Raw genomic sequence first — 22,348 nt, 5'->3', positions numbered from 1 at the left:
TTGCATATTAACAGACAGTGCTTGGAAAGGGAAGCAGAGTTAACGTTTCGGGTCAGTGACCCGAAACGTTAACTCTGCTTCTCTTTCCACAGATGCTGCCAGACCTGCTGAGTGGTTCCAGCATTTCTTGTTTTTATTTCAGATTTCCAGCATACGCAGTATTTTGCTTTTATTTTAGTGCTTGGAAAGGACAAAGGACCATTCCCTGACATACAATACACAGATCCAAGACATGGTCAGACCAGTCACATGACTAAACTGCTTGGCAACCTGGGGGTTTTTGAATTGTACAGTTTTGAACTGAGAGCCTGCAGAAAGCTGTTTGCTCCTGGACTGAGAAGATCTCTCTCCTGTCTGCTCTCATCCCTTTCTCACAAGCCTCTGAATCCACTGAACCACAAGAGAGAAACGCCTCCTACAGCAAACAAGGTTTAAGAAGAATACTGGGCCCCAACAAAAAGCAAGATCCACCTATAATCAAGGGCTCTACAGTGAGCTCCAAGAACCGTAACAACAACTCTTCAGATATTGCCTCAATTTTTGTCGGTTCTTTTCTGTCTCTTGCATGTGTGTTTGTGTAGTCATGGAAGTGTGGGTGCATCGTGTTTCCGTAGGCGTTAATCGAATTAGAGTTTAAGTTCAATAAATTTCAACTTTTCTTCATTAAACTTAAGAAAGCCTGTTTGTGCTGGTTTCTTTGACTTATAATTGGAAAGTGGTGAACAAGGATTCACCAAAGGGGAGCTAAAAACAGTGTGTTTAAAATTAAACCCTGTTACAGTAAGACCAAGTGAAGGCTGAAAGGGAACCCTAGATCTTTTTCTCACCTGGTCATAACACAGGTCTCAGCCTTGATTCAGTGGTAGCCCTCTTGCCTCTGGGTCACAAGGTTGCAGGTCCAAGTCACACTCCAGATTTCGAGTGGCAGTAGGCCACCGGCACATACAGAAGGAATGGCCACCGGCAACAGGGTTAAGACACGGAGAGGGCTTTTTGGGAGGGGCTTGCCTGGGAGGGGCTGGGGGAAGAGCCTGATACAGGGGTGCTTAAACTTTACTATGGGGCCCAGAGGAGCAGTCTTTTTTTTTTCTAAAAGAGATATAGCACTGAAACAGGCCCTTCGGCCCACCGAGTCTGTGCCGACCAAGAACCACCCATTTACACTAACCCTACAGTAATCCCATATTCCTCACCACCTACCTACACTAGGGGCAATTTACAATGGCCAATTTACCTATCAACCTGCAAGTCTTTGGCAGTGGGAGGAAACCGGAGCACCCAGCGAAAACCCACGCGGTCACAGGAAGAACTTGCAAACTCCGCACAGGCAGTACCCAGAATTGAACCCGGGTCCCTGGAGCTGTGAGGCTGCGGTGCTAACCACTGCGCCACTGTGTTGCCCCACAAGAAAAGTTTTTTAAAAATTCAAAAAACTTCTGTTTCAGCCTCTTCTGGCCCTGGATCCTCTTCCCACTATCTTCACCTGGCAGGAAAGCCAAAACATATTCCCCACTTGGCCCACCAAATAAAATTGTATTTTGGGCTTGATGATCTCATTAGACCCCAATCTGCATGTTTAAAGAAGGGCCCTGTCAGCTTCAGGCATGTGTCCTTGCTATCTGCTCAAAGGAGCAGGTTAAAATTCCAGCAGCAGGTTTAGTGCAGGACGTCGGTGGTAAGTCACCTGGCCAATTTGAACTTCCCATGTACCTGGTTTCCGCCAGATGAATAGGGCTAAAATCATCCCTGTTGTTATGCATTGAGTCAGCTCTGTTCACCTGTAGCCTTGACTGATGCAATGATCATTTCCTTGTTCTAATCATTATTTATAAGTGAACACAACCCACCCCACAAAATTATTCTTAATTTGATACTAGTTGCCTATGTCATTCAGTTAGATGTCCAGTAGGAGCTTTTTGCCAAGTTTTCTTGATGCCTCTGAATTACATCAATTTTGTTCAGCACTGAGAAAAAGTGGAAAAATTATATATTATGCATCTCTCACTCTGACAAGCATAAGGATAGCAAAGCCTGCTATGTGTGGCTTAAAGACAGTAACCCTGCCGCAATGCCACTCAGTCCTTCCCCCCACCCCACCAACCACCCACCTGGCCAAATCTAAAATCCCCAGCTCAACTGTTCATATTTACTTGCCTTCTCTGCAAGAAGCTCTCGGATTTTGCTGGCCTGCACACGAAACTTGAGCAACTGTGACTCAAGAGTCATACACCGCTCTTTCCAGTCTATATCTCCAGCCATCTCTGAACCCTCAGCCATGGTCAGTTTCTTTTGTTAAAAGGTAGAAATTTTGAGATCCAGTATCCTAGAAGCAGTTAAAAAAAGTAAGAACTGAGCACAAATTATACAGATAATTACACAAATAAACATAAACTTGATTTCAGCACTCAGTAGTAATAAGAATTACCATAGAAATACTTAGCAATATTGTGGATAAGCCGTCAATTTAACCCCACTATTGGTGATATATTTCAGTTCTTTGTAGCAGAATACTTCTAAGTGACTATGGACATTGTAAGATGTTTAGGAATCCAATATACAATTTGATACACAATCCTTTCAGTGAAATGTCATACTGAGCATCCACAAACGTGTTCTGATGGATTACAAAAATATGACACAGAAAACAGATTAGATCCATGTAAATAAGATGTGCAATTCTGGTTAAATTCTATACATAAATAAAACACCAATGTTCTTCCATTCTACTATATTCTATGAGATAAAAATTAGATTCCTTCAGGTTTTGGGTGGGGGTGGAGAACCACAGTTCGTGATTAGTCTGAGCCCAGCCCTATCAAGGCAGGCAGCATGCAAACTTTGTGCTGCTACCTCATTTGAATGATTATAGCATTCAGCCAAGTGTGACTGTGCTGTTGGCTGGCTGACTGAATGTTCAACAGGGGTCTGAACAGTGTGCGTGGCGAGCATGTGTTTCAGCTAGCTTGCCCCTCTTAACAGGAATCTGAACTCATAAGGAAGCTGCCGCTGACTGCCTGTAGTGCAAGTGGCTATAAGGAGAAGGACAGCAAAAGCCAACAGAGAGGGGTCCCAAATTCTCAGATGCAGATCTGGTGTCTTAGTCCTGGAAGTCAACAGGAGGAGAAGTGCCTTGATTCTGCAGGGGGCCAGGAGATCCTCAAGGAACACAGAGAAGGGAATGGGAGTAGATGGCCTGGGAGATCAATTGCTGAAGTCTGGCCCTGAGAACTGGTACCAGAATAAGTTCAATTACCTCACATGGGTAGTCAAGATCTGAATGCATCTTCAAAGATCATCTCAGTGTCAGTAGTCAGTGGTAAACAAGCTGCATGCACAGTTAGTTAATTAGGTGGTTAATTAGAACTGTTACCTGGTCAGCAGGGGTGACTCAGGTCTTTGGAATTTCTGCTCGTATAAATACAGGAGGTTTTTTCTTACACATGAAGTAAGTAGCATTGCACTCAACGCAGGGAATTTGGTGAGTGAGGGAAGAGGTGCTGTTCTGGTTTTTTTCTTTACAAAACAAGGAGTGGCCCCAAGTGCAGGAGTGGGAGACAGCAAGACCTGGCAGCAACAGCTGCAGTGGTGACTGATAAATCAGAGCGGGGGAAGAGCACAGTGTTTTCCCAAAAAATGCAAGGAGTGTTGTAAGATGATGTAAAGTTGGTAAGTTTTTTTTAAGTTTCTTTCTAAACTAGGGCAGTGGTTTAAACTATCACCAGGAAACTATAAAGTCCTGCATTAAATTTACAGTTTAGCTTAATTAATAAAGTTTCAATTGGCATAAGTATAACAGTAAGTGAATTAGTAAGAGTATTAGCACAGAGCAGATCTGGAGCCATTAATTAATATTAATAGTTTATACAAAGGTTCTAACTAGATTTTAAAAGCGGGAATAGAGTTTTTTTCTTAGATCATGGATGGGCAGCTGAGACCTGTTGCTTGTAATTCCTGCACCATGTGGGAACTTCAGGACACTTCATGTGTCTTGGGGGAACCAGGTGTGTAGGAAGTGTCTTCAGTTGCTTGAGCTAGAGCTCAGGATTTCCAAGCTTGAGGGGCAGCTGCACTCACTATGGAGCCAGAGAGTTCCCTAGATCGTAAGTTCTAGGAGGTGGTCACCCCACAGACAGTGAGAGTTCAGGATAGTAGATGGATGGCCATTGGGAATAGGAGGAAGAGGCAGGAGGTACAGGAGACTTTGGATGTAAGCCTCTCTTAAACTGGTACTCCATTTTGGAGACTGCTCGGAGTGATGACACCTTGAAGGAGTGCAGTTCAGACCATGGCACCAATGAACAAGGGACTGCATAGGAGGGAATAGCAGAGAGTAGAAATGCAGTTGTTATAGTATATTCCATAGTTAGGGGGACAGACAGGCATTTCTGAAACCATCGTCATGAGTCCTGCACGGTGTGTTGCCTCCCACTGCTGCCAGGATAAAGGATGCCATGGAGAGGGTGCATAATGTTCTGCAGGGGGAAGGGAGTGAACCAGAAGTTGTGGTATACGTTGGTACCAACGACAGAGAGAGAGAGAGCAGGTATTGAGGTCCAACGGTCAGATTTTACAGAGGTAGGGAGGAACTTAAAAAGTAGGATCGCGAAGCTAGTAATCTCTGGTTTACTCCCAGTGCTGTGCGCTAGTGACAGTAGAAATATGAAGATAGGAACGATCAATGCGTAGCTTGAGGCATGGTGTGGGATGGAGAGCTTCAGATTCTTGGGACATTGGGACCGGTTCTGGGGCAGGAGGCACCTATTCAAAAGAGATAGGATGTACCTCAATAGGACTAGGACCAATGTCCTCACAGGGAGGTTCACTAGTGCAGTTGGGGAGGGTTTAAACTAAATTGGCAGGGGGATGGGAACCAGCATATAGAAGTAGAAAAGAGGAATAAGGTACATAAAGAAGTGAGAGAGTTGGATAGCACTGGAGAAGGAAGCAGTACCATATTAGATAGGAGCAGACTAAGAAGGACTATGAGGAATAAAAAGACAGGTTTACAATGTATGTATGTAAATGCACAAGGTGTGGTGAATAAGATCTGTAGGATCAAAATTCTCTCCAACTGGGAAATTTATGGAATATAAAAATCCAGGCCCACGGATATGTTTTGACCTCATGTTTTTTTGAACTATAAAATACAAAAACCTAGCTGCAGCCAACAATGCAGGGCTGGACAGCAAGGGGTTAATTCGGACATTTAATAAAGAACAGTGGCTCATCAAAAGGATTCAGACATTGACTGATCACTATCATGGGCAATGGTACCAGGGAAATGCTATTACCTGCCATTGGCTTTTGCAATGAAGAAACTGATGTACCATATACAATGGTACAAGAAACATGCCATCGATATAATATAATTATGGAATTGTAATACAACTAAGGACAACATCATAGACAATGGTACTGGAATCTGGCCATTGTAACTATGATTGATTCCTCTCCAGGAGAGAAATGGGTCATTCACACCTTCATCAACCTCGGAGCCAGGTGCTTTGACTGTATTGCCTCAAAACAGCAGGAGGATTGTTTGAATGATATGACAGCTGATCATATTGGTCCAGGCTATTTTTCCATGGAATGACTATTGTTTCAACCAGTATGAGCTGATCATATTTGTCTGGTCTATGCATAGAATAAACGAAGATGTGTTAACTACCGCACATTGGAACAGCATGAACAACAGGAAATATGTTTGAGATGTTTGAATTGAATCAATATAAAAAAGGAGGGGATATTGGAGTGACGGGACTGCAGTCAGGTGAAGAAGGACGGGGACTGAGTCATCTCCAGATCCAGGACCAACTTGTCTATGTCCTTTTGAAGTTCTTCACTATCCTCCTCAGTTCACAACGCTTCCAAGTTTTGTATCATCAGCAAACTTTGAAATTGTGCCCTGTACACCAAGTGGATAATTAAAGCCCCCCAGTCTCCAGGCAAGGTGAAAAGGGACAAAAACAAGAAATGCTGGAATCACTCAGCAGGTCTGGCAGCATCTGTGGAAAGAGAAGCAGAGTTAACGTTTCGGGTCAGTGACCCTTCTTCGGAAGGTGAAAAGGGAAGTGGGTAGCAGTACTCATTAGGGAATACACTGCAGTGTTGAAAAGAGAGGATGTCCTTGAGGGGGCAAAGACAGAATCAACACTGGTAACAACCAGCCATGTGGGTGATTGTAAGTTTTCAGCCAAATCTTGAAAGAGTTTGTACTGTGAGGACTGCAATCAGGTGGGCGGCACAGTGGCGCAGTGGTTAGCACTGCAGCCTCACAGCTCCAGCGACCCGGGTTAGGTTCTGGGTACTGCCTGTGCGGAGTTTGCAAGTTCTCCCTGTGACCGCGTGGGTTTCTGCCGGGTGCTCCGGTTTCCACCCACAGTCAAACCCTTGTAGGTCGATAGGTAAATTGGCCATTGTAAATTGCCCCTAGTGTAGGTAGGTGGTAGGAGAATGGTGGGGATGTGGTAGGGAATATGGGATTAATGTAGGATTAGCATAAATGGGTGGTAGTTGGTCGGCACAGACTCGGTGGGCCGAAGGGCCTGTTTCAGGCCTGTATCTCTCTCTATGAAGAAGGACAGGGACCAGTCATCTCCAGATCTAGGCCTATTATCAACATCGGTAATGACCAGCTGCGTGGGTGATTGTAAGTTTCAGCCAAATCATAGAGGGGTTTGTACTGTGCTTGTGTTGGTCTAATAAACTAACAAATTTAGGTTGAACCAAAACCTGTTTTGTCATGTGCATTTTGTTCTTATAATTCCGGGGTCCAAAAACCATCGTAAGGAGGAAGGGAACTGAAACCCTTACAGATTGGTGAGCTTCAGACACAAATAGCCATGTGGGAATATGATGTAGTGGCAATAATAGAAACGTGGCTTACAAATGGTGATGACTGGACACTTAATATTCAAGGATACAAAGTGTTCAAAAAAGACAGGCAAGGAGAAAAGGGAAGTGGGTGGCAGTACTCATTAGGGAATACATTGCAGTGTTGAAAAGAGATGATGTCCTCGAGGGGGCAAATACAGTATTAATTTAGTTAGAGTTGAGAAGCAGAAAGGGGATGACCAAACTACTGGGGATATTATATAGCCTTCCAAATAGTGAAAGGGAAGGAGAGAGAAAGAGAGAGAGGAATAAATCTGCAGGGAAATCAGAGATGTGCAAGAACTATACAGTGGTGAAACTGGGGGGGGGGCTTTAATTATCCACTTGGTGTACAGGGCACAATTTCAAAGTTTGCAGATGATACGAAACTTGGAAGAGTTGTGAACTGTGACGAGGATAGTGCAGAACTTCAAAAGGACATAGACAAGTTGGTGGAATGGGCAGACAGGTGGCAGATGAAGTTCAATGCAGAGAAATGTGAGGTGATTCATTTTGGTAGGAAGAACATTGAGAGACAATATAGAATAAAGGGTACAATTCTAAAGGGGGGGTGCAGGAGCAGAGGGACCGAGGTGTACATGTGCATAAGTCATTACAGGTGGCAGGACAGGTTGAGAGAGCAGTTAATAAAGCATACAGTATCCTGGGCTTTATTAGAGGCATAGAGTACAAGAACAAGGAAGTTATGTTGAACTTGTATAAGACACTAGTTCGGTCTCAGATGGAATATTGCGTCCAATTCTGGGCGCCGCACTTCAGGAAAGACGTGAGGGCATTGGAGAGAGTACAGAAGAGATTCACAAGAATGGTTAAAGGGATGAGGAATTTCAGTTATAAAGATAGATTGCAGAAGTTAGGACAGTTTTCCTTGGAGAAGAGAAGGCTGAGAGGTGATTTGATAGAGGTATTCAAAATCCCGAGGGGTCTGGACAGAGTAGATAGAGAGAAACTGTTCCCATTCATGAAAGGATCGAGAATGAGAGGGCACAGATTTAAAGTATTTGGTAGGAGAAGCAAAATTTGCTGATGATACCAAACTTGGAGGAGTGCAGACAGTGAGGATGATACCAAATCGACTGCTACAGCACATATATAGCCAAGCAGAATGGGCAGAGAAGTGGCAGATGGAATTTGATACAGAGAAATGTGAGGTGCTGCATTTTGGCAGAAAGGATAGGGAGAGGCAATATAGACAAAATGGCAGTTCTTAACAGTGTACAGGGACCTGGAGGCTCAGGTGCATAGAGTTTTGAAGATGCAGGACATACTGAGAGCATATGGTATCTTGAGCTTCATAGAGGTATTGAGCACAAAAGCAGGGAAGTTATGCCGAACCTTTATAAAGCTCTGGTTAGGTCACAACTAGACCATCTTCACCTGCTTTCCAACTCGCTGATGATTGCTAAGTGTTCTGTACCATTCGCAACTCCTCAGATACTGAAGCAGTCTGTGTCCACATGCAGCAAGACCTGGACAACATTCAGGCTTGAGCTGACAAGTGGCAGATAACACCTTGCCAGCGAAGCTCACATCACATGAAAGATTTTAAAAACTGCAGTATTGTGTCCAGTTCTTGTCACCACACTTTAGGAAGGATGTGAGGGTCCTTGAGTGGATACAGAGGAGATTTACCAGAATGGTTCCCAGGATGAGGGATTTTAGCTACAAGGTTAGGTTGGAAAAGCTGGGGTTGTTTTCCTTGGAGCAAAGGAATCGAGGGGAGATTTGATAGAGGTGAACAAGATTATGACAGGTTTAGATAGGGTTCCATTAATTGATGGTACAAGGACTAGGTGGGCACAGACTTAAGGTTTTGGGCAAGAGGTGCAGGGGAGATGTGAGGAAGAACTTTATTTATGCAGCAAATGGTGATGACCTGGAATTCGTTATCTACGAGGGTTGTGGAATTGGAGATGACGAACGATTTCAAAAGGAAATTGGATAGTTACTAGAGGGAAGTAAACTTACAGGCTTTGGTTAGAGCCAGGAAATGGGACTGATTGGCTTGCTCCACCGAGAACTGGCATAGACTCGATATGCTGAATGGCCTCCTTCTGTGTTGTAATGACTCCATGATTCTAGTTGTTCAAATATTTCCTGTACGAGTGTTGTAACTTGGCACATCATGAAATCAATTAGAGGTTAATTGCTGTTGCTCAGGGAAATCAGATATTGGGCTAAACTTTTTTTATTCATTCATGGGATGTGGGATCGCTGGCCAGGCCAGTATTTATTGCCCATCCCTAATTGCCCTTCAGAAGGTGGTAGTGAGCTGCCTTCTTGAACCGCTGCAGTCCATGTGGAGTAGATACACCCACAGTGCTGTTATGAAGGGAGTTCCAGGATTTTGACCCAGCGACAGTGAAGGAACGGCAATATAGTTCCAAGTCAGGATGGTGTGTGACTTGGAGGGGAACTTGCAGGTGGTGGTATTCCCATGCATTTGCTGCCCTTGTCCTTCTAGCTGGTAGAGCTTGCGGGTTTGAAAGGTGCTGTCTAAGGAGCCTTGGTGCGTTGCATTTTGTAGATGGTACACGCTGCTGCTACTGTGCGTCGGTGGTGGAGGGAGTGAATGTTTGTAGATGGGGTGCTAATCAAGCGGGCTGCTTTGTCCTGGATGGTGTCGAGCTTCTTGAGTGTTGTTGGAGCTGCACCTATCCAGGCAAGTGGAGAGTATTCCATCACACTCCTGACTTGTGCCTTGTAGATGGTGGACAGGCTTTGGAGAGTCAGGAGGTGAGTTACTTGCTGCAGGATTCCTAGCCTCTGACCTGCTCTTGTAGCCATGGTATTTAAATGGCTACTCCAGTTCAGTTTCTGATCAATGGTAGCCCCTAGGATGTTGATAGTGGGGGATTCAGTGATGGTAATGCCATTGAATGTCAAGGGGAGATGGTTAGATTCTCTCTTGTTGGAGATGGTCATTGCCTGGCACTTGTGTGGCGCAAATGTTACTTGTCACTTATCAGCCCAAGCCTGGATATTGTCCAAGTCTTGCTGCATTTCTACACGGACTGCTTCAGTATCTGAGGAGTCACGAATGGTGCTGAACATTGTGCAATCATTAGCGAGGATCAACACTTCTGACCTTATGATTGAAGGAAGGTCATTGATGAAGCAGCTGAAGATGGTTGGGCCTAGGACACTACCCTGAGGAACTCCTGCAGTGATGTCCTGGAACTCAGATGATTGACCTCCAACAACCACAATCATCTTCCTTTGCGCTAGGTATGACTCCAACCAGCGGAGGATTTTCCCCCGATTCCCATTGACCTCAGTTTTGCTAGGACTCCTTGATGCCATACTCGGGCAAATGCTGCCTTGATTTCAGGGGCAGTCACTCTCACCTCACCTTTAGAGAGAGTTTAGAGAGATACAGCACTGAAACAGGCCCTTCGGCCCACCGAGTCTGTGCCGACCATCAACCACCCAATTATTCTAATCCTACACTAATCCTATATTCCTACCAAACATCCCCACCTGTCCCTATATTTCCCTACCACCTACCTATACTAGTGGCAATTTATAATGGCCAATTTACCTACCAACCTGCAAGTCTTTTGGCTTGTGGGAGGAAACTGGAGCACCCGGAGGAAACCCACGCAGAGACAGGGAGAACTTGCAAACTCCACACAGGCAGTACCCAGAATTGAACCTGGGTCACTGGAGCTGTGAGGCTGCGGTGCTAACCACTGCGCCGCCCAACTCTGGAGTTCAGTTCTTTTGTCCATGTCTGAACCAAGGCTGTATTGAGGTCTGGAGCTGAGTGACCCTGGCGGAACCCAAACTGAGCATCACTGAGCAGGTTATTGCTAAGCAAGTGCCATTTGATGGCACTGTTGATGACACCTTCCATCACTTTACTGATGATTGAGAGTAGGCTGAAGGGGCAGTAATTGGCCGGGTTGGACTTGTCCTGCTTTTTGTGTACAGGACATACCTGGGCAATTTTCCACATTGCAGGGTAGGTGCCAGTGTTGTAGCTGTACTGCAACAGCTTGGCTAGGGGCGCGGCAAGTTCTGGAGCACAGGTCTTCAGTACTATTGCCGGAATGTTGTCAGGGCCCATAGTCTTTGCAGTATCCAGTGCCTTCAGTCGTTTCTTGATATCACACGGATTGAATCGAATTGGCTGAAGTCTGGCATCTGTGATGCTGGGGACTTCAGGAGGAGGCTGAAATGGACCATCAACTCAGCACTTCTGGCTGAAGATTGTTGCAAATGCTTCAGCCTTATCTTTCGCACTGATGTGCTGGGCTCCCCCATCATTGAGGATGGGGAAAATTTGTGAAGTCACCTCCTCCAGTTAGTTGTTTAATTGTCCACCACCATGCAAGATTGGGTGTGGCAGGACTGCAGAGCTTAGATCTGATCCGTTGGTTATCGGATCACTTAGCTGTCTATCGCATGCTGCTTACGCAGTTTGGCACGCAGATTGTCCTGTGTTGTAGCTTCACCAGGCTGACCCTCATTTTGAGGTATGCCTGGCGCTGCTCCTGACATGCCCTCCTGCACTCTTCATGGAACCAGGGTTGGTCTCCTAGCTTGATGGTAATGGTAGAGTGGGGGATATGCTGGGCCATGAGGTTGCAGATTGTGGTTGAGTACAATTCTGCTGCTGCTGATGGCCCACAGCGCCTTATGGATGCCCAATTTTGCATTGCTAGATCTGTTCCAAATCTATCCCATTTAGCACGGTGGTTGTGCCACACAACATGAAGAGTACCCTCAATGTGAAGATGGGACTTCATCTCCACAAGGACTGTGCGGTGGTCATTCCTACCAATACATTCATGGACAGATGCATCTGCGGCAGGCAGATTGGTGAGGACGAGGTCAAGTATGTTTTCTCCTCTTGTTGGTCCCCTCACCACCTGCCGCAGACCCAGTCTAGCAGCTATGTCCTTTAGGACTCGGCCAGCTCAGTCAGTAGTGGTGCTACCGAGCCACTCTTAGAGATGGACATTGAAGTCCCCCACCCGGAGTACATTCTGTGCCCTTGCCACCCTCAGTGCTTCCTCCAAGTACTGTTCAACATGGAGGAGTACTGACTCATCAGCTAAGGGAGGGCAGTAGGTGGTAATCAGTAGGATGTTTCCTTGCCCATGTTTGACCTGATGCCATGAGACTTCATGGGGTCCAGAGTCGATGTTCAGGACTCCCAGGGCAACTCCCTCCCTGTTGTATACCACTGTGCCACCACCTCTGCTTGGGCTGTCCTGCCGGTGGGACAGGACATACCCGGGGATGGTGATGGCCTGGGACATTGTCTGTCAGGTATGATTCCGTGAGTATGACTATGTCAGGCTATTGCTTGACTAGTCTGTGGGACAGCTCTCCCAACTTTGGCACAAGCCCCCAGATGTTAGTAAGGAGGACTTTGCAGGGTCGACAGGGCTGGGTTTGCCGTTGTCGTTTCCGGTGCCTAGGTCGATGTCGGGTGGTCCGTCCGGTTTCATTCTTTTGCTGAGAAAATAAAAGCATCCGATCAATGCATGTAGGTATTAATGTGCATATTTGCTAGCAACTTGTAGTGTGGAAGAGATACATCATGAACTGTGAATTGCCACAAACTGCTAGCTGATTTGCGCTGCTCTGCTGTTAGCTTTCTGAAATCTCACGCTTTAAGCCTCCTTCTGATTTTTAAGAAGATGTACAATTGCAACATTAATTGTCCATTAAACTTGCCACAGAAAGTTAAGTCTTGTAATTAACAATGCAAGTATCTTTTAAAGATGTGATTTTTGTTCATGACTGACAGTCAAACCTCTTTGCCCAGAATATCAACTGTGTAGTTTCATTCCTTTCAGTTATGAATTATTTTAGGAAATTTAATGTCAAATTTTAAATGTTTGTAATTTTACGCATTTTCCCTGACAGTTTCTTTTTCCTCTCCTAATCCAATGTTTCTTTCACAAATATAGGTAGGAAAGTAACTTGTGAAGGAGACATAAGGGGGCTACAAAGAGATATAGATAGGTTAAGTGAATAGGCAATGACCTGGCAAATGGGAGTATAATGCGGGAAAGTGTGAAATTGTCCACTTTGTCAAGAAGAATATAAAATAGCATATTTTCTAAATGGTAAGAGATTGCAGAGCTCTGAGGTGCAGAGGGATCTGTGTGTCCTCGTGCATGAATCGCAAAATGTTAATATGCAGGTACAGCACGTAATTAGAAAAGTTAATAGAATGTTATTGTTTATCGTGAGGGGAATAGAATACTAAAGTTAGGGAGGTTATCCTTCAGCTATAAAGGGCATTGGTGAGACCACATCTGGAATACTGCGTGCAGTATTGGTCTCCTTATTTAAGGAAGGATGTAAATGCTTTGGAGGTAGAACAGAGAAGGTTTACTAGACTAATACCTGGAATGGGCGGGCTATCTTATGAGGAAAGATTGTATCCGCTGGAATTTCGAAAAGTAAGAGGCGACTTGATTGAAACATGTAGGATCCTGAAGGGTCTTGACAGGGTGGATGTGGAAAGGATGTTTCCCCTTGTGGGAGAATCTAGAACTAGGGGTCACGGTTTAAAATAAGGGGTTGCCTATTTAAGACAGAGATGAGGAGAATTTTTTTCTCTCAGGAGGGATGTGAGTCTTTGGAACTCTCTTCCTCAAAAGGCAGTGGAAGCAGAGTCTTTGAATATTTTTAAGACAGAGGTCGATAGATTCCTGATAAGCAAAGGGGTGAAAGGTTATTGGGGTAAGTGGAAATGTGGAGTAATCGGTTCAGCTGTGAACTTATTGAATGACGGAGCATGCTCGAGGGGCCGAGTGACCTACTCCTGCTCTTAATTCGTATGCTCGTATGTTCCTATGTTCCCTTTATTACAATTTCTGTACCTAATTTAGCATTTAATTCATTCAGTCTAATTCACCATCCTTCTTTCTCCTTCCTGTTTATTTCTCAATCCTTAAGTCTTATTGATAGGAAATACACCATTTGTCCCATTGTTCACCAAGGTCCCAAGATACCTTGTTGACCTTGCCACTCCATTATCAGCTGACAGTTCCAAAACCTTTGTGGGCAAAACATTTTAAAACTTAAACATGCTCAAACAAATGTAACTAACAGGATATGCTGTGAGACACCCTACTCCAGCAAAATCTGACCCAATGTTTATTAGTAAGCTTCCAACCTATTCAGTTTCAATTTGTTGCTGTTTTTCACAACATTTAAACCAAAACAGATCCAAATATAGCACTTCCAAGCGTGACAAATGTGACACTTAGAGGTAAGATAGACATACGAGAAGCAAGATTTTTTTATTGTACGCACTCTGTTAGATATAGAAAGGATATCAAACAAACAATCTGAAACAATAGAGCCTGTTTAAAAAACAGATCAGAAACCTATTTTAGAAACCCATTGAATAATCACCAAAACATTGCCGCAAGTGTTACCAATAATCCTAAAACTGTAACTGGAAGTTTTTTCAGATCATAAGCTAATAACTTCAATTCCACAGGACTACAGGGAATGGGACTGATTGGATTGTTCTACAGATAGCCAGTATGGACTTGAGCGGCTGAATTGCCTCCTTCTGTGCCGTTATGACTCTATGATGCCTAACCGCAGCACCACCAACCCCTCATGCTGCTCAATGCACCAAATCCCCATCGCTTACACAGCAGCAATCCTGAGCAATCAGGGCACAGGCCTCACATTCAGATGCTCCATCTCATCCTCACACACTCACCAATGATACCAGCTTCACATCCATCTCTCGTAGCCTGCATATATGTCCAGCTACAGCTGGACACATTGCAACACACCGCTGACATTCCTCCCTCTTTCTTGCAGGTCAAGGTGTCCCATAACTGCAGGGAGCAGAGCAGAACTGCGAGGGACAGACGTGCCTGCTTGAGGAGACTGTGCTCAGCATTATGGGGTCTGCTGTGATGGAGGCCTTTTCTTCTAACACTGCTGAGAACATTAAGGAAAACGGTATGTTCCTGCCTCATAGCCCTTCTCAACTCCCATTCACCCTCAGCTTGCTATCTGGCATGAAGTGAAAGTTGCAGTTCATATGGCCATGGAGCTCTTGCTTTTCACTCCAACCCTCTCCTTCGGATTTTCTGATTTCCGATACCAAAGAACTACTGCCTAGCCAGGAACCGCAGCCACATTAGGAAGGGCGAGGAGCTGCTACAGACCTCTGAGGAAGAAGCACCGTCACTTGATCTGACACAGCCACCAGCTCAGATACTGCCACTCCGTGTATCTTAAAGGAGAGTATAGATTTGGGATTGGCATATGGTGAGTCACCAGGCAAGAGTGGGCTGCAGCCAGGCCAGGGGTATAGGGGAGTTCATTTGTCAGCTTCCCAGAGGGCAAGGTCACATACAAGTTTTGCTACAGGGGACTCAGATGTGGGCTTCAATGGAGCAGCTTACAGAAAAGTGCTGATTAGCATACACATTGAGATGGTTGGTGCATTGGCAGGCTTGCCAGACAGCATCTTTTCACTGTCAAGGAACCTGGAGGGGTCTGGCTCCAACGTGCGCAGGACACCATGCAGAACTTTCCAGCATGGAAGAGGTGGCCAGCTCCATGACAGTACTTGTAGACCCAGCCCTGATGCAGCAGCTGGTGGCTACTGTCTCAACTTCCACTGGAACACAGGTGGAAGCTACCAAACATCTCAGTGCTGCAGTGGAAGCTCAGACAGAGGTGATGATATCCATGCTTGCTGCCACGTAGGCTCAGACTGCTGCTGCCATCATGCCATGCAGACTCTGAGAACAGTTCAGCAATCTGTCCTTCAACTTTACTAGGATTACAGAGTGGTTGCCTTAGGGGAGTGCCAGTGGCTCCATGGAGCACAAACATTCAGTCCTCTCTCAGGATGACAGCATTCGTACTCCCACCACTGCCATTCTACCAGTGCCCTTGCTGTTGCCTCTCAGCCAGCCAGCCCAGACTGCTGCCACCCAGGCTGACGTCATGCGGTCTGAAGCCAGGACCTCAAGACCCAGAGCTGCTCGAGACTGCAAGGCCATCTACAATCTCCCCCACTGAAAGTCAGCAGCTTTCCACCAGTCATACTGCAGCACTGGGATAGCACTGCCTAGGCGTACTAGGCAAGGCAAAGGCAGCCATAAGACAGGCACTGAGGGGATGTACAAAGATGAATAATTCAGTTTGGTATGTATTATTGAACATGTTGTTCGATAACATTGTTTCAGCTTCTCTGCTCCCCACACTCAATCTAACCTATCTCTTTCTGAACTTGCAGCACTTATTTCTCTCAGGTCCAAGCCTAACATGTCATTAAACCTGCTGACAAGGATTCAGCTACTGTTGTTAGGTGGACTGACCTCTAATGAGTGAAGTCTGAACGCTAACTCTCTGACGCCTCCTCCTAACTCCCTGGACCATGACCCCACCACTAATACGCAAGCCATCATTTCCAAGGCTGTCACTGACCTCATCTCCTCTGGGGGTCTTCCCTACATGACCTCCAACCTCATAGTCCCCCAACCCCGAAACAGCCACTTCTACCTCCTTTCCGAGATCCATTTACAGGACCACCCTGGTAGACCCATCGTTTCAGCCTGAATTTGCACCACAGAGCTGATTTCTTCCTATCTCGACTATTTTTTGTCCCCAGTCCAGATGCTTCTGACCTACACTACTTTAACAGTTTTTAGCTTCCTGGCTTCTTCCCTTCCTCAACTTCTCTGTCTCCAATTCTGGGGTAGACCATCAACCAGTATCTACTATACGCCCACTGACTCCCATAGTTACCTTCATGACACTTCCTCCCACCCCGCTTCCTGTATGGACTCTATTTCATTCTCCCAGTTTCTCCGTCTTCATTGCATCTGTTCTGATGATGTCACCTTCCATACCACTGCTTGCAATATGCCTTCTTCTTTCCTCAACTGAGGATTCCTCACCACTGTGGTTGACAGGGCCTTCGACCATGTCCGTTCCGTTTCCTGCACTTCTGCTCTCACCCCTTCCCCTCCCTCCCAGAACCATGATAGGGTTCCCCTTGTGCTCACCTTCCACCCTACAAGCCTCCATATTCAACAGATTATCCTCTGACATTTCTGCCACCTCCAGCATGATGCCATCAGCCAAAGTATTTTCCCCTTTCAGCAATCCGAAGGGACCGTTCCCTCTGCAACACCCTGATCACTCATCAATCATCCTCTCCCTTTCCCACGGCACCTTCCCTTGCAAATGCAGGAGATGCAACACCTGCCCTTTTACCTCCTCCCTTCCCACCGTTCAGGGCCCTAAACACTCCTTCCAGGTAAAACAGCAATTTTACTTGTACTTCTTTTAATTTTGGTCTTCTGCTCACTTCCAGTCACCTCGCGATTTTAATTTCCTGCCCCACACCCAATCTGACTTTTCTGTTCTTGGCCTCCTATGTTGTTACAATGAAGCTCAGCGTAAGCTCGAGGAACACCACCTCAGCTTTCGATTAGGCATTTTACAGACTTCTATGCTCAACAATGAGTTCAAAAATTTCAGATCATACACGCTGCACCCATTTTATTGGACAGCAGCTGTTGCTGATGATTCTGCAATTCCCATTTACACCTCTAGTAGATCCATCTTTTTTTTCCTTGTCCAATTACCATCTCCTTTTGCCTTGCACCATCATCCCTTTTGTTCTTCAATCTCTCCTGCCTTCCACCCGATCACAGACCTTCCTTTTGTTCTATCCCCCTTTCCCTGCCTTGTAGACCCAGCCCTGATGCAGCACCTGGTGGCTACAGTCTCAACTTCCACTGGAGCACAGGAGCACTTTGTACTTCCAGTTCTGACAAAAGGTCATCAACCTGAAATGTTAACTCTTTCTCTCTCCACAGATGCTGTCTGATCTGCTGGATATTTCCAGCATTTTCTGTTTTTATTTATTCTCATCTCTCACTCGTGGAATCTCTGTTGTCTTCAAAATAGAATTTGTATTATGTGTTTTCAAAGATATTTGCATGTAAATAAAAGAGTCCACTTCTCTCTTTTTAACATTTATTATGAAGGCAATAATATACAAATACAGACAACAGTAAAGTAGTGCACATAGGAAGGGCGATATAGACATCCATGTATGGTGTTGAAATAGCTAAGAAATAGGTTAAAAGAAACCTCAACATGCAATATGTCCACTCAAAGCAGAGTAGCAGCAATCAACAAAGCCTAAAGAATAAACTACATAGTCAAAGCAGTAGAATACAAGTCAGAGGAAGTTGTGATCAAACTGTAAATACACTGGTCAGACTGTACCTTGAGTAGTGTCAAGTCCCGGTTGCCAAGGAACAGGGGAGATATTCAAGCACAAGAGACACTGCAGAGAACAGTCAATAGGTTGGTCCCTAGTGTCAGGAGTATGACTTTTTAGCCTGGGAATAATCCATGAGAAGTGATCTTATAGAGGTCGATAAGCTAGTAAATAGTAAGGAAACAGTTCATCTAGAATATTACTTTAAATTAGGCTGTGGGAATAGGATAAGGGGACATAGGTCCAAACTGGTACAAGATGATGTTAAGATTGATATCAGGAGGTTTTTCTTCACGCATACAGTGATCAATACATGAAATGAGAGGTGGAGGTGAAAACTCTGGAATTATTTAAGCAACGATTGGATGCAGCATACTAACCCATTGTTACTAAGTGCAGTAGAGTAACTCATTAGCCTTGCCTACATTACAACAGTCTCTATACTTCATCATTTATGAAGGGTTTTCAGGTATTTGAGAGATGTAATAAGGTACTGTATAAATACAAGCTTTTATCATATTTTTCTGATCTAGCAGAATTATTAATCATAAGCCATGATATAATTTTATGAATTTAAAAAAATGATTGGGGCTTTTGATCATTAAGGTGATTGATCTCTAAGCACACTTAACCCATCTTTCTAAGTGTACTTATTGAACGAAATTCATCACATGAAAGAACAACTAAGGATCTGTTACATTAGGAGCTGACTCATTGTGAGTCATACAGTTTGGTGGACCTTTTCAATTTATTTGATGCCTTGCAAAACAACTAGAACAGCATGTCTTTTTATGCACATGCACTATATGCAGAAAAAAACTTGGACTTGGAGCATGTACTGTGAAATAGGTACCAAATGTAAGCCAGATACATTTGCATGGCTACCATAACACTACAATTTAGATGTTTCCTAAATTTACAATACACCTGCATCCAGTAAAGGTTTCAAGTAACATGGAAAATGCACTTAACTAATGAAACACTGTATATTTTTAATGAGCTTAATGTCAAAGTGATTATCCACTCCAACAATCTGAACAAGATACTTGGGGCTGAATTTTTCCAGCCCCGTGATGGCAGTCTTGGTGATGTGATAGCCAGGAAAATAGGGAGAGCTGCATCAGGATGGCTCCCTGATGCATTCCCACTACCCGGGAAGTTTCCCAGGGGCAGGGTGAATATCGGATCGGCTGCCCGCTCCGAGGAAGCGGGCAGCCAATTATGCTGAATAACGCCCCAATTAGGGGCGATTTTGTTGCTGGCGGAGCGTTCCCCCCCGGCCCCACTCCGCCACATGCAGAGGCTGCCAGCTCAATGGAGACGGCAGGCAGTGGGGTCATAGGAGCCGGAGGCTCCATGCCCCATTGAATCATGGCCAATTTTGATCCAGAGGAGGGGTTTCCCCTCCATCTCGATGGACCTGCTGGCCTAGATTTTGTTCATTTCGTCACTGCTGTGCAGCTCAGCGAGGGTTCCTCCATGTTAAGGCACTCTCACAATTTGCAACCTGCCTCAGCAGCGCTCACCTCTCCTGGTGGGGCTGCCAGGGCTCCAAAGCTGTCGGCCCTCTGACTGGGCCTGCAACATCGACAGCCCACCCACCATCCTTAATAGGATGCCAGCACGGAAATGGCCAATTAGGCAGCTGCCTCCCGGAAGACTGGTGAGCCGGTCTTGCTACCTGCAAATGTGGGCTTGGGACCCCCATTTTATCCCAACATTGGGGTCCTGAAGCCTGCAGCAAACTCCAGTGCTAGGAGCTTTTTTGTGCCAGGTACTCAGGCAATACAGAAAAGTCTGTTATTTAAAAACCAGAACAAGCTTAAGTTTCAGGTAACCCTAAATCTAAAACTCTAATTAAAGCAAAAGCCTTGTCAAGATCCAGAAAACAACTTGCAGCTTACTTCCAATAACAAAATAAACAAACATTATACATATGGATGAAGATAATTTATGTTCACACATAGGAAAATAACTGAAAATCATATTTTCATTTATTCTTTCTATTTTTGAGATAATAAACTAACAAAATCTCAAGAATAAGCATTTTTGAGATGTGTGCCTCAAGAATGCAATTTCATTGGTTGTTAGCATTTTTAAACCACGAATTATGATGATCTTAAAACAATTGTCTGTTCAAGAATGTGAGAAGCAGTCCCTCCAAGCCACCCAAAACTTTTCCTACAAGTTTCATGCCTCAATCACAAATGGGTCATAATCTTATTTCAGCTGTATTTATCATAACACCAGGTGACTATACATATATATATATATAAATAATGTCAACAGTAAAAGTAATAGGTAATATAATGATTATTTTAAAAAATCATTTTTGGGATTGCTGGCAAGGCTGCCTTTATTGCCCATCACTAGTTGCCCTAAGAAGGTGATAGTGGGACTGTTTCTTGAACTGCTGAAGTCTTTATGATTCTTCTTATTCTTTATAGTACTTTGATACAACTAACTAATTTGCTTAGCCGTTTGAGAGAGCAGGTAAGAGTCAACAACATTGGTGTGAGGCTGGAATCAAATTTAAGTCAGACTGAGTAAGGATGGCAGGTTTCCTTCCCTAAAGGGCATTAGAAAATCAGTCAGGTTTTTTTTGAAAGTATCTGAAAACCATTAGTTTTAGTTTGGTTTGTCTTTTAGAATAGAATTAAATACTCTGTATGGCCTGAAGTATATAGTGTTAAAACGCAACATAACTTCTGTTTCAAGTATCGACGGATACTCTTTCCAGTGGCTCCTATTATTTTACCAATTAAGAAAATAACTTCTACAATCCATTAATACCGTTTCTGTTTATATTACGTGAAACAGTTTTCCGGTCTGGAACAAAATTGCAACCAACGCAAAATTCTGCAAATATTGGAGTGACTTTCGCAATCAGAAAAAAGTTTATTTCTTCAACAGAACAACAACTGGTTATCAGTTACATATTTTATCACCGTACTTTGGAGTATTCACTATTGCAACGAAGAGTAATTTTTTTTCATGAAAACCACTCCGAAAAAAAATCAATTTTGACACTAAACAAATAGCCGATCAATTCAATATAAATACCTCTTTATAACGGATCTGTTTTAAGACATCCCACTAAATATTTTGTTTACTGGGGAGAATGTTAACCGCGTATAAACTCCATTTAACGGCATTAAAACCGTATCCGCTGTATTTATCGGAACTCCCAAATTGTGCCTTAACCTCATCTTTTCCACCCTGTCAGTGAATGACATCAGATGCAAAAAATCCTGGAGGGGGAAAGTGCTGTACTCACTCTCCCTTCCACATCTCGGTTGCTGAGAAACGCTGGCAAAGCGCCTACCTGATTAAATGTGCCATTCCCTCCGTTAAACTAGCGAGACGAAACTGTGACAGAAAAAATCAAAGCGGGCACTGGACGACCTCCTGTCCTGCCTGCTGCTGCTGCTGCTGCTGCCGCCGCGCTCTCCATCATTGCCCTGCACCAGGAGATAACTTTCCCACACACGGCTGTCAGTGCGTTCGCAGCGTAACGGATCCACCTGGGCGGGAACAATCCGGCCGCACATTCTCTGATTGACGTTACGGCCGACCAATCGCGCGCGGCGGAAGGCCATCCGCACGGGCTTTCTTTTACGTGTTCTAATTAGCCAATAGCAGTTAAGTGGAGGCGGGGCGGAGGGTTCGGTCACAGAGGGAGGAGAAGAAACGGTTGAACGCGAAGGCGGAATTGACGTTTACGCCAATTGTCGCAAATGTGATAGTTTTTTCTTATGGTAGTGGTTGGAGAAGGGTTTTTGCAATGAAAGCACGTTCCTAAACGATGCTAGTAATACTGCTTTTAATTCTGAAACACAGAATAGGCCTGCTTGCGCACTGTTATCTTCCCCCTATTCATGAAGCTGCCATATTGTTGAAGTGACAGGACAACTTGAATTATTCCAAAGGAGCCATTCTTGACGCCTTCCTACCGGCGTTTTAAAATAACTTGGGTGGAGATGGTTCTGAAGAAGAAAACGGACATCGAAGTTGGTCGAATTGTTCTTGATGAGCATAAACTAGCGAGGTTGCGATGTGAGTAAACACGTGTCTGTTACAACAATGTTAAATCTAACAACAGTGTTAGGCAAGGTGACAATGGTAGAGAAACAATGTTCAAGCTTCTCCGTAGGCCGCATAGGTGCATACTGTGGAATCTAGAGCAATAAAGACGGTATGAACCCTTGTTCC

The 22,348-nt window shown here is 44.6% G+C and overlaps 2 protein-coding genes across 11 annotated transcripts in view; one reads left to right on the top strand and one right to left on the bottom strand.

The window, feature by feature from the left end:
• Window positions 1-21,719, bottom strand: part of plekhh2 (pleckstrin homology domain containing, family H (with MyTH4 domain) member 2) — a 220,935-nt gene extending 199,216 nt beyond the window's left edge. For 5 of the 6 annotated variants that reach the window (XR_010976258.1, XR_010976259.1, XM_068045177.1 and 2 more), the window contains exons 1-2: window positions 21,462-21,719; window positions 2,155-2,323 (exon numbers count right to left, since the gene is read on the bottom strand). Coding sequence is in view for 3 of the 6 variants with exons in the window: in XM_068045177.1 (XP_067901278.1) it covers window positions 2,155-2,277 (123 nt within the window). In the remaining 3 variants the exon portion in view is untranslated. The remainder of the gene's footprint in view (window positions 1-2,154; window positions 2,324-21,461) is intronic. The other variant, XR_010976260.1, reaches the window with a different exon arrangement.
• Window positions 21,720-21,795: 76 nt separating this feature from the next.
• thada (THADA armadillo repeat containing) overlaps window positions 21,796-22,348 on the top strand; it is a 432,101-nt gene continuing 431,548 nt past the window's right edge. For all 5 annotated transcript variants that reach the window (XM_068045168.1, XM_068045169.1, XM_068045167.1 and 2 more), the window contains exon 1: window positions 21,796-22,192. In XM_068045168.1, the coding sequence (XP_067901269.1) occupies window positions 22,117-22,192 (76 nt within the window). In that variant the 5' untranslated portion in view covers window positions 21,796-22,116. The remainder of the gene's footprint in view (window positions 22,193-22,348) is intronic.

The sequence above is a fragment of the Heterodontus francisci genome, chromosome 13 (genome assembly GCF_036365525.1).
Source record: "Heterodontus francisci isolate sHetFra1 chromosome 13, sHetFra1.hap1, whole genome shotgun sequence".
In the NCBI taxonomy this organism is placed as follows: Eukaryota; Metazoa; Chordata; class Chondrichthyes; order Heterodontiformes; family Heterodontidae; genus Heterodontus; species Heterodontus francisci.
This window is presented reverse-complemented; position numbering and strand designations above follow the sequence as displayed.